Here is a 12057-nt window from a genome sequence, read left to right on the forward strand (position 1 = left end):
CTAATTGCTTCCATGTTACAACCTCCTACATGTTGAGCTTTAACATCTGTCAGGAACATACATTTTTGTGCCTACTCGGGGCTGTTGCTAACCGTTCGTTGCCCTTGTAGCCCGTGGAGCCGATAGCCACGGTGCAGCATCGGCAAAAACGCTTGAACACCTGCACAACTCCAACCCCCTTGCACTGTCCCAGCTGTGCTGCGTGCAGGTCTTGGCTAAGAACAGAGGGACACTCAGCGCAGGAGTCTTGCCCTGCTGCGCATCCCTGTGTTTGGAGCAAGCCTTCTCTCCAGGCTGAGGTTCCAGCACTCCCTGCAGCCACACACCGATCGTTGCAAAAAGGCTGCTCTTTGGCAACCAGGGGACCTGCTACACTGAACACCTGCTTTGTCCACAGTTTTTCACCCCCACTGCCTGGGCTGAGGACCAATGGCTGCAACAGAGGCAGGCCTTTCAGTTATTCTTTCTGCATGTGGAGTTGGTCACCTTTTGTGTTGTTTTATCTTTCCCAGACTTCAGGCAGTGGAGGAATGTTATAGGGGATGCCTGTTTTACATTTGTCGAGCTAGTTTGAACAGACCGCAGCCAGACCCTTTTCCTGTTTCCCAGTTTAGCTGATGGAGCTGTCTCTTTTTCCATGCCTGCTTTCCCGGGACCGCTCCACATAACCCCCACAAAGCAGGAGACGTTAGCAGAAGAGGCGCTTTCTACTGTTTTCTCCCACACTCACCATTTGAATTAAACACGCTACCAGCATGATAGAGGCTCTCCTCACAGCACAAAACATCATGTAGCTGCGTAGCAGCTTAAGTAAAAACCAATGCCTGTTGTTTGCCCTGACTGGGAATGTCATTTTAGTGTTTCTGCAGACTGGCTGTGCTGATCTGCCTAAACATAGCTGCAGCGCAGGCCGACAAAAAGGCATCAATGAGCTTCTTTCAAATTACAGCAACTTTTCAGCCCAGGCCATCCTGCTGGTGCATCTGTGTAGTTAGCAGGAAAATTACGCCTGCACAGGAGTGCTTTGCCAGTGATTTCAAAAGGAGACTAAGGAGTAAGCATCTTCAAAAGGTTGTATTATATACCCACAGTTTCAGAAATCTTTACACAAGCTAAGAGATCGAACCCAAGCAGTGAGTTGCAGAAGCTTCCTCTCCATACACATGAGCAGCCCTGCTTTAGTTAGTTCACCTTTCCCATCTCTAAAAGCAAGGCGCTGTACTCCCTTGTCTGCCCCAGATGTTGAAGGACTAAAAGGACCTAATTTCTGGTCGGTATAAAAAGAGCCTTGGCAGATGTCAACTGTTGAATTACTGTCAACCAGTAGGCTGACGCCTTCCACCTCCATTAACTTTGGGAACACCATAAGGCTTCCAAGAGCCACGGTTTCTAATTAGCAGAGAGCAAGCAGGTCTGCCAAGTCTTACTCTACAAGCACAGAGGCAGCCCAGGGCAGGCGACTGAGTTCCCATCCTATATTTCAAGAGGGAGGGGGGAAGGGGAACCCTTTGACACTGGCTGGTCTCAGGGAGAAGCTACATTTCACCTCCCACAAGGTACCCAGCCACCTTGCTCATCTGAAATGGCTGCAGTTCAGTATTCGGACCAAGGCTTGTGGAGTGAGTCCTGAATCAGATGCTCTACTTCCCCCCCCCAGGTCTGCTCTCCAAAACGTGCCTGTCTGCGTTTTAAAAGCAGTCCAAGCCCTCCTGAACACCAATAAGCAAGGAGGTTCTCCAGAGGCTTTTCCATCTTCTGCTTCTCTCAGACAGCAAAGGGCACAGACTTTGGTTGCTATCCGCTCCCTGTAGTTTTCAGGTTTTCCACCAGGGAAGGAGGCTTTTTGGTCCTATAGGCAGCAGTGCCTCCGATTCGGGCACCTCTGATGTTACAGATGTACGGCAAAAGGGGAGGCTCCCGCACCACCAACGCAGTACCCTCAGGAGTGTAGGCTCGCAGCAGCAGTTTCTCTTGCGCATGAGCTGTCACTGCCACCCAGCCTGCACAGCGAAAAAACAGAGACAGTCAGCAAGGAGGGTCACTCCTATTGGATTGAGGGCACTCGCACAAACTCAATGCCTCCCACTTTGGCTAAGAACTACCTGAGCTATGCAGACTTGATTTCTTTGAGAAACTCAGCTCAGGAGGTAATATCCAGCTCTTCACCAATACAAGGCAGCACTGAAAATATATCTCCTCCCTGCTGAACTCGGGGGCGGGGGAGGATACTGGGAACTATCAGGGACGCAAAGGAAGAGCTTTCTGATCTACAGCCCCTGCCCTTCCACCTGTCCAAGAACCTGCACAGTATCACAGCCACTGCCGATGTTATGGTACTTGTTTGGCAGCAGGAGCATAAAGTCTTCAAATGCAATCATCCTGCACAAGCATGGCTGTGCATCTCCCTCTGTTCCGGGAGGTTGCCAAGTCTCAGCTAGACAGTCATGGTTGTTCCCGATTGTGTTGGTGACAGTCCTGCGCCAAGCAGGAGCAGGGCTTGAGCCCTCTAGAGGCCCCTTCCCATTGATGTCTTTAGGATGCAGATCCTGCATAGTAAACTGTAATGAGAAAATGCTAAATTACCTGCAGAGGAAAGCTTGATGTCCGCAACTGCCTCAGTGGTACCAATTCCTTCCAGGGTAATGTCCTGAGGGATAAGCGGGGGGAACTCCTTCATTCGCTCTTCGCCACCCATAGGAACCTAATATCAAAACAAGGAGAAAGGGTTTAAACAGCTAGGAGATGCCTCATCACTCCTAACTGGCGAGAAAGACGCAAGTGGAACTAAAGATATTACACCTTTATTTCTCAAGTAAGAGCTGTCTCAGATACCCCTAGAAGAGCTATTCCAGGCCTGCCAGGAGTAGAACCATGATCCCATCTAGAGCAAGCCAGTGGGAGCTCAGAGATGAGCAAATATGGAGCGTCCGCTACAGGACCCAGCTGGCCCAGCACTGGCTGCCTTGGTATAAGCGCTTAATGCTTGTTCTCAATGTGCGCAGGAAGGGAGCTGCCAAGACAAGGCCGGCTCACCCTGCCCCTGACCAACCTGCGGATGCCGCACGGTCTGCGACAGTAACAAGGAAAATGTCAGAGCACCAAAATATGCAAGGATGCAAAGGACCCAGCAGGTGAGGAAGGAGAAAGGTTATGTTTTTCAAATACAACCTGTTGTGAAACCCCATAGTTCGCCGTAGAAGTTTGCAATAGGAAAGTTCCCCATGGCTGCCTGTACTCTATGGCTATTCACAAAAGGACAAGCATCAAGGAGCAGAGCACCACAAATCCTGCAATCAGCCTCTATGCTGGAAACAGAAGCTGTGCTGAAAATGCATCCGCTCTCCCTAAAAGCGCACCGCAGCCTCACCTTCCCAACACAGCCACAGCCATGTGATCTATGCAGGACTACTCTGCACCAAAGGTCTCTGCTCTCCCACCTCAGGAGTCCCAACCAACTAAACTCTTGGCACATGCTGGTTTTCCCAATCTAGTGCACTAGACAAGGCAGGATGACCTGCCTATTTGCAATCAAGAGCCCATGACCACACTTCCTTCTCTTACCTTCAGTAACTCCTTGCCAGCATGCTTCTCATAGATGGCATCCGCTTTACACATGGTAGTAACATGGACAGGCAACAGATTAGAAGCCACGACAGAAAACCAGGCAGGTTTTTCTCCCTGATATAAATCAAAAGAAGGGGATGTTACTTATGACAACAGAAAAAACACCCCAAACTGCTCTCTCGTGCTCCATTTCTCTCCTACGTATCGGAAGCCTGTTTGAGCGACATCCCTTCCCTGCCTAAGGACAGGCCACTGCCTCTGTGTCACGGCAGAGCAGCCAGGGTTTATCACAGAGATGGGTTTCCAGGAGAGCAGAAGCACCCAAGGCTTCACCAAGGCTTCCCACTCTGAAGCCTCCCTGACACTGCAGCTCCTGCTGTATCTGCTCAGCTCAGGCAAACCATTCAAAAGATGTCTTCCCTCAAGTTTCGTTCTCAAGAACAAACTCAGTGCAGTTATTGAGCACGAGGAGGGTGGTGGACATCATCTGTCGGGTACATCCTCTCCATTCACTTTGCATATCTAACATGTAACTCTTGTTGAACCGTGCTTGGCTCCGATCTGCCTTTGAGCATTGCAAAGGCTGACAGGGGGGCTGTTTCCAGCAGGTGCTCTCATAACCTTTGCATGAGAAGCAAACAAGGCTGCCGAGTGGTAAGACCTCTGCATACGCTCCCAGCAGTCCAAAACAAGGGCAGCAACTACTCCAAGTTCATCATAGACCTAATTTGAGGCAGGGGCTCCTCTATGCCCACAGTCTGGGCATAACTGACTTTCTTCAAGGTCGCTGGAGCATGCTGTTAGGCAAGATTGGTAAAGAACGGGCTAAGGCAGATAGTGAGAAGCTGCACGGCTCCAAACGGGGACAGCCCTGCCTGTCAGGAGCACTGTTACATGGAGGACAAGCCTATGGCACAAAGCCCCAACACCAGCCCTGCCACCTCGGATGTCTCTCTGAGCCCTGACCCTCTCATCTGGGCCTGGCATGCTGCTTCCTTGCCCCGACTTCAGGTTCCCCAGGCTGCCAGCACCGGCTGCATTCTTCACAACTCACAGGAGAAAAAGTTGTCATTCGTGACAAAATCATCCCCACGCTCAGTCCTACGGCTGCCCCGTTCTCTTTCTCTGCATCACATGAGAGAACTGTCTCGGCCTCATCTGCACTCATCCATCGTCCCGACCTTGCAGCGCTTCTGCAGAGGGTGCTGGCTGCCCACAACATGCAGCCTCTTCGGGCAAGCTGTCACTTTTATATCGCTGTCCTGCTTAGAAAAGGATGCAGTGCATCCTCAAGTTCCTGATAATGTCTGACTCACCTCACCAGGAAGTCCTTTTCTGACAGCCTTGCCCAAGATGATGCGGGTAAAGGCTGCTGTTTCTGATGGGTTGCTCTGCTCACCAACAGCATGTTTCCCAAGGGAGGTGTCGCACTTCCAGGCTGCGGAGCTGGTTTTCGGGCCAGGGCTCTGGGTTCTCCCCATAGCTACCCTGGAGCTCTCCTGCCATACTGTCACACAATTACTTTCAGCATCCTACTACCTTCACATTACTGCTTTTCCTCCAGCAGGCCAAGAACATCCTCAGCAAAGTACCAATCCAGCATTTCTACAGGGATCCTGGAAAGCTGGCTGAAACAAAGGGGTAGTCCTACACCTCCCCCTCCGTTATGGGTCCTTCTTCCCAAAATGGGGCAAACTACTGAGAAGGGCATTATCATTAGCACTAGACCCAAGGGGGAACCACTCCTTCCAGAGGTAACATCATGGGAGGCCAGCTCCACACCGCTCAAAGATGTTTCATACAGGATTTCTAACAAGGGGAAGAAGTTAGGCGGAAAAAAAGAGCCTTTTAAAAATACATTTTTACAGACGCTAAAATCCATGTGTATCTCCTCACTTCTTTGGGTAAATTCCTCAGAGAGCTCCCTCTCAGGACAGACAAATGCCCATATTTTCCTCTCTTGACAGAGAGCTTTCATGAAATACGGCGAAGGAGGAAAACACTTTCTCCTGGTGCTCTTGTCCCTCCCTGTCTTGTGCTGATTTGTATGTCGTGGGAAGCCCACCAAGCTGAAAGTGTTGGTCAGCGTTCAAAATCAGTCAACATTATATAATACAGTTATTCCAGGCTGGTATCAAGTATCAGACCTTTCAAATGCAACTCCCCATCCTAAGATGCTTCTACTTTATGCTTTATTCTACTTTATTAACAGGTTCATCATCTCAAGAGCAGCAGATAAAGAAAGAGGGGAGAAAGCTACCCAGATGGCCTTTTATCATTTGGTACTATAACAAGAGATGGAGCAATTGCTCACAAAATCCTTTCTTCCCGTACCTGTAAATAGTCTATACGTCCCAAAGCTGCTAGAAACAAGACCATTTCTGGCTTGAGGATGAAGGTCCGTGGAACGATGGCATGCGTTGGCAAAACCAGCTTTACTTCCTTCTCTGTCAGGAGATTTAAAACCTGCAAACGAAATTGCACAGCCATGACTCATTCCAGATGTTTCAACAGGGACAGTTAAATTAATACTTTATAATAGAGTAAAAAGATCAAGTAGAGCAGCGTGGAGAACATCTAACAGAACAGTTCTCCAGCTCTGGTCCACACAGTAAGTGAGGAGGAGGAGGAGGCAAGGATGTGCCCATTCTGCATGGCAGCACAGGGCCCGTAAAGTCCAAGAGTTGCCAGCAGCCCGGTAGCTATCACTACAAAGAACATAGTTTACCCTCAGTTAGAAAAGCAGCTCATCTTTTTTCTCTTTTAAAATATGCTCATGCTCTTAACAACTCTGCCTGCAATACCAAGAGTGCAGACCACAAAAATAATGGTGTTGCAGCCCATGTGCTACAGTCTTTGACAAGGAAAAATCTTTACTTGCATTAGATGTGCTTTAGCATGAGTGCAGCCATCTGCAGAACAACTGGAGACCACCTTTAGCTGCTATAGCTACTTAGCTAGCGACGTAAGGTGCGGCAACATTAATTCAGGTGTTAGCTGCAAGTATTTCAGTGAGAGCAAAGTGCCAGTGAAGCAACTAAAACTGCAGTGTGACTGGCCTGCCACAGAGCATGGATTTCTACTCAAGGCATGGTGAAATGAGCTATCCCATTCGCAAGAGCTCCCAAATGCTCCTGCTGCTTGTCGTCTTCCTGTCCACCTGGCTTAACTGGCTCATCTGTCCAGGCCTGATTCTGTGAAATGATCCGGGTCAACAGTTCTACTAAAAAGCCAGCAACTTAACCGGCAGTGCTGCAGCCACTGTGGTCTAATCACATCCTAAAGAGGCACTCTTCAAACCCAGGTACGAATGAATGTACAGGCACAAACATTTGGGGACTACTGCCTTGAAAAGTCACAGCTAATCTCAAGGAAATGACTGGTCTCCAGGTTGATGGCATCCCTTTCCTAAACACAGAAAACTGAGGGCAGAATTGCTTCTAACTGTGTCCCCCAAAAACATGACAGCCTCATGAAAATTCAGGTTCACTGAGCAGCTCAGCAATGAGGACTCATCTATCTCATTTCGGCATTAAACGACTGAGCTACAAGGGTTGTGGTGCAGCCAGAAGCACAAATGCTTTTCCTACGACGGTGAGCAAGTGATCTTTAGTTTGAAAGCCATGGCAGCCTTTAGCATGGATTCTGGAACGCCAGGAGGCTTTGCTCTGCCAGCTGCAGGTTTTCTGATGTGTTTGGCAATGCTTAAAACCCAAATTTGAGAGTTACCAGTAACCCTTTGCTACACTTTCCAGAAGTTTGGCTTTGTAAGAAGGCATGAGGAAGCAGCTAAAAACGAACCTCTAAAGAACACAGACAAATATGTTAACAGCTGCTTTCCCTCCCTCTTCTTCCAAAATACGAAAAACTACCCCCACCCCCAACTGGAAGTCTACCCCGCCAAAATTTGGCGCACAGATCATCCTGCCTGTCCTCTAGCCAAAGTGAACACTGACTGCAGAAACAAAATTTGACCTGAAACTTGGCATATATTCCACCTAATCTCTCCGAAGACACAGCAAGGATAATCAGAATCAGAAATGGCATCATGAATTTCCTGGATGCAGGAAAACCCACTCATTTCCCACTTATTCAACTCCAAAATAACATGCCCAACCTCTAGTTACCAAACCAAGGCTCCAAGCCCCTGATGTCTTTTATACCAGATGCTTAGCAGCCAGCAGAGAGCGAAGGGCCACGGCAAAGTGGGTTGCGATAGGACACACACGTCCATCAGAAAACTGGTAGTAGTGCTTGTAAAAGCAGCATTGGTACTTGAGCTATGCAGCCTCAGTATGTTTCTTGCACTTCATTCCCTTTGGAACTTTTCTACCTCCTTGTACTTTTTATCTTCCCAAAAAGATGACCCTCAGCTCTGCACAGACACCAAAACAATCAAAACATAGCTTTTTCAGACACGTGCAATACAGCAGCACCGGCTTCAGAGCTGCTGCTCTAGTGAAACAGAGAGTCACGCCTGACATACTGGGGCTATTAATGGGAAGACTGCAAATCCGCTTGGCTTCAGGAAGATACTTCAGGTCTTTTTCAAAGATTTGGTCCAGTCACAAAATACTAGCTATTCTCCTAACGCTCCGTATGTGGTAACTTCACCTTGTTCAGTAGGCTGGCAGAGCTAAGACAGTGCAAGCTTCCTTGGGCAATGCTGGTATAAACTTGCTTATAACACTGTTATTCACTTCTCTTCATTTAACTGTTTACAAGTTTGCCTGTATTGTTCCTTTGCGAAGATCACAGTGTACGTCATTCAGGAATGCAATAGTGTTACATAACGCACCCTTCCCAGGTAAAACAAACAAACAAGGAAAAACAAGAAACCCCCTACCTTTTAACACGTTCACCCAAACTGAGAGACTCCTAAGCCTAGGAGCAGAGCAGAAATACTTTCCCATGTGCACAACTAAGGCAGGACAGTCCTCCTAATCTCTTGACCTCCTGTGACACAGCACCACAGAGTACCTACGCAGTTTTCCTTTACAATCCCTGGTGTGTCAAAACACCAGCGAGCATCCTTCACTTCGTTGTACGTGAACTCTTCCTTTATCTTGTGCTTCTGAGGGGAATAGCCGGGATCTTCGTCTACGCTGTACGAGAGCATGTCGGGGTCAAAGTCAACCACAGGGCTAGGCTTCTGCTGTTGGAACGTTCTTCCCACTCTTCCTGGATTAAACCAAAAAGTTTCCGGGTAATTAATTTATTAACTTGCATTTCCTTCAGTCAGATATCTGTCCCTTCCCTTCCTTACCTACCTGAAAAGAGGTGCACCACAGGTAACCTAACAGTGACAAAGATGATATGCAGCCAGAAACGTGGCTGCTCAAGAGCCAGCAGGGCTAATGAACTCCTTCTATATTTATTGCCTAACCCTCCTCGAGCCCAAATCCTTCGCAGTGACCAGATCACAAATGCCCCGTTATTTAACTGTAAAGGAGACGGCCTTTTTGTTGTTGTTTGTTGTTGACTGCCTTTTTTTTTTTAGGGCCTTCAGCTTTCAAACACAGAATTATTCAGATGCGCACAAACTACGATACAGTGCAACAAGGTCCTTTTTCCATTTTAGAGACAGTGAATTACTCCTCTTATGTCTTATGACATAGGTGTCCAGACACAGGTCATACCCCCATTTAAACACAAACGACTGTGTTTTATCTTTTGCTCTGGATATAGCGCAATGAAGGATGATCCAAACCACAACTTCATGACTGACTGCAGATTTCACAGTCATTTCAAGCTCCTGAAGTCAAAGCCATCTCTTGGCAACCCCCTCTTCAGGCTACATGCTAAACTGATGTACAACCACTGTGGCCTACTACCCAAACGTCCTCATTAAAATTCAACTTCCTTGTCTTCTTCAGGAATGAAAGAGGTGTGCTCTATCGCAGCATCCTTGTAATTCATTAAGACATCTGAACTGATGGGAGGTGCGCTGCACAGGGGAAACTTCTGCCATGTGACTACTGTGACAGCTGAAAAATAAGTATGCAAAAGAAATGCTAACCGCACTACTTTGGAAGGAGCTAGAGCTCTTGCAAGCATTACTTGGGATAAAAACTGGTCGGAATAACTTTAATGCCTACTTGCAAGTTTTTTATTGTCACTGTAGCTAGCATGTTCTTCCCTTAAGTAAGTGAAGATGAGTTGCTTCAGGGTGGAAGAAATTACTCATCAATAGCTGGACTTTATAGCAAATTAAGGAGTTAACAGTCCATCCTGTAGCACGCTATTTTCATCAGGACAGAAAGGCGATAGATACCTTTTGTCTGACAATACTCACCCACTAAGTAACCCTCCTTTTTAAGATGATTAAGGTACTTTTTTTCTTCATTACTTAGCTGGTCTTCTGTTTTTTCTGCCTCTGCTTTCAGTCGCTCCTGCCTTCGAAATATCCTGTCACACGTAGGGTTAATAATTGGAAATTTTAGCAGATTGAGCGTGGTTCCTGGAAAACAAACACACACACACTACATTTGGGTCTATTTAAGCTCTTTAACAAGAACAAAAAAACTGCTCCTCCCACTTTTGGCTGCAAACCAGTGACGCGAAGTTGGAAGGGGAATTAAGCATCAAGCAAACGGCTATAACCCGCCAGCCTCCTTTGGCAGGGTGGCTGCAATGAAGCGCCTGTCCCGCTCTCACCAATGTTTTGGTAAAAGGGCCTCAAGGTGGAGCGCTGAACGCAACCAGCAACTCACAGTTACAGCCACGTATACTCCCGCTCGCTAAAACCAGGCGAACGCTGGTATAGTCACAGGTCCTCAGGAGTCCTATGGTCCTCAGGAGAGCTGCTGTGCTGCAAGTCGGACTTCTGTGCATCAAAGCCTCACAGCACTGAGGCCAACTCTTGGGGACGTTAAGGCACCAGAATGAGGTCAGCGGCATCGGGGCCAATACCGATACAGCAGTTATAAACCTCGTCCTACCGTGACAGGCAGGAAGCGCACGTTGGCTCACCCCACCATGCCCTGACACCGCTGACCCTTTGACAGCGGGACCAAACACTGAGCCTTCTCTCAGCAGAGCGGTCGGCACCTCGCGCCTCTCTAACGCGGCGTTTAGATCGGTTCAACGCACCCTAGCTACGTCCTGCTCGCAAGGCAGCTTGGCTTTGCATATGACTACTTTACGGGTGCTCACCAGCCCCCCTCCCAGCTGCCCTTTAGCCCGGAGGGCATCCCCGATTCACAGGGAGATGGCAAGGCATGCAGATCAGGGAGGACCAGATCGCCTGCTTCCCAGAGCGTGTGCGAGTCAGCCCCCTCCGCGCTGTGACACGCGGCGGCGCCATGAGATGGGCAAACGCTTCACAGGGGGCTCGCACTGCCCCGGGGCGCCAGGCAGCGGGGCCACAGGCCGAGGCTGGGCCCAGCGAGCGAGCCTCCCGCCGGGGCTGGCTGTCCCCCACGTGCCCAGCAGGACCTCGGTCACAGCAGCCCTGACCTGGCCAGGGTGAGACGGTGGCACGGTCGACGACGTCGGGGGCGCGGGACTTGCAGAAGTCGGAGCGCAGCAGGGCATTGAAGAGCGTCGACTTGCCCGAGTTGGTGGCGCCCAGCAGGTAGACGTCGCCGGCGCCCCGCCAGGAGCGCTGCAGCCGGCTGACCAGCCCTTCGAGGCCGAAGCCCGTCTTGGCGCTCACCAGGCAGACGCCCACCAGCGGGGCCCCGCGCAGGCCCGCCTGGGCGCAGGCCGCCGCCACCCGCCGCCGCAGCCGCCCCAGGTGCCCGGGGCCGTCGCGGGGCAGCAGGTCCACCTTGTTACCCACCACCAGGACGCCGGCGGCGGGGGTGGCCGGGCTCAGCAGCGCCGGCAGCTCGGGCAGCAGCGGGTCGGGCAGCTCCAGCACGTCGAGGAGGTAGAGGAGGAGCGGGCCGCGGCCGTGGCGCGGCGGGCGGCGCAGCGCGGCGCTCACCACGAGGCGGTGCCGCTCCGGGGGCAGCGCCAACCGCAGCGCCCGGCCGTGGTGCGCCAGCAGCCAGCAGCGCTGGCACACGGCGGCGCGCAGCCCCGCCGCTCCGCCCGCTCCGCCCGCCAGGCTCCGGTACTTCTCCGCCGGCAGGAAGCCCGGCGCCGCGCCGTCGCGGCACTGCAGCTCGGCCCCGCAGCCCGAACAGCTCACGCCGCTCGGCGGCACCGACGGGTCGGGCAGCCCCGCCGCCGCCGCCGCCCTCGGAGCCCTCCGCTGCCGCCGCCGCTCCCCGCCCGGCTCCGCCTCCCGGTGGGGCGCCGCCGCCTCCCACCGCACCGGCTCCGGCTCGTACTCAGGGAAGACGAACTGCTCCTCCTCGCCGCTCGCCGCCGCCGCCCCCCGCCGCGGCACCGGCCGCCAGGCGCGAGCCCGGGCCAGCCCGCCCGTGAGGGCCCGGCCCAGGCGCTGCATGGCGCGGGCGAGCGCCGCCGCCGCCACCCGCCGGCGGCCACAGGCTCCGCGCGCTCCCACGCGGCTCCGCCCCGCCCGCCGTGCGGCGGGAAGAG

General features: G+C 51.5%; 1 protein-coding gene across 1 annotated transcript; it reads right to left on the reverse strand.

The window, feature by feature from the left end:
• Positions 1–1055: 1055 nt before the first annotated feature.
• Positions 1056–11962, reverse strand: NOA1 (nitric oxide associated 1). Its single transcript, XM_068941108.1, has 7 exons — positions 11023–11962; positions 9860–10024; positions 8549–8745; positions 5899–6030; positions 3562–3678; positions 2584–2701; positions 1056–2000 (listed from the first exon to the last, which is right to left on the reverse strand). Exons 1-7 carry the CDS (start codon positions 11960–11962, stop codon positions 1795–1797), a joined length of 1875 nt encoding a protein of 624 aa, XP_068797209.1. The 3' UTR covers positions 1056–1794.
• Positions 11963–12057: the final 95 nt, after the last annotated feature.

Source organism: Struthio camelus, chromosome 4 (assembly GCF_040807025.1).
Source record: "Struthio camelus isolate bStrCam1 chromosome 4, bStrCam1.hap1, whole genome shotgun sequence".
In the NCBI taxonomy this organism is placed as follows: Eukaryota; Metazoa; Chordata; class Aves; order Struthioniformes; family Struthionidae; genus Struthio; species Struthio camelus.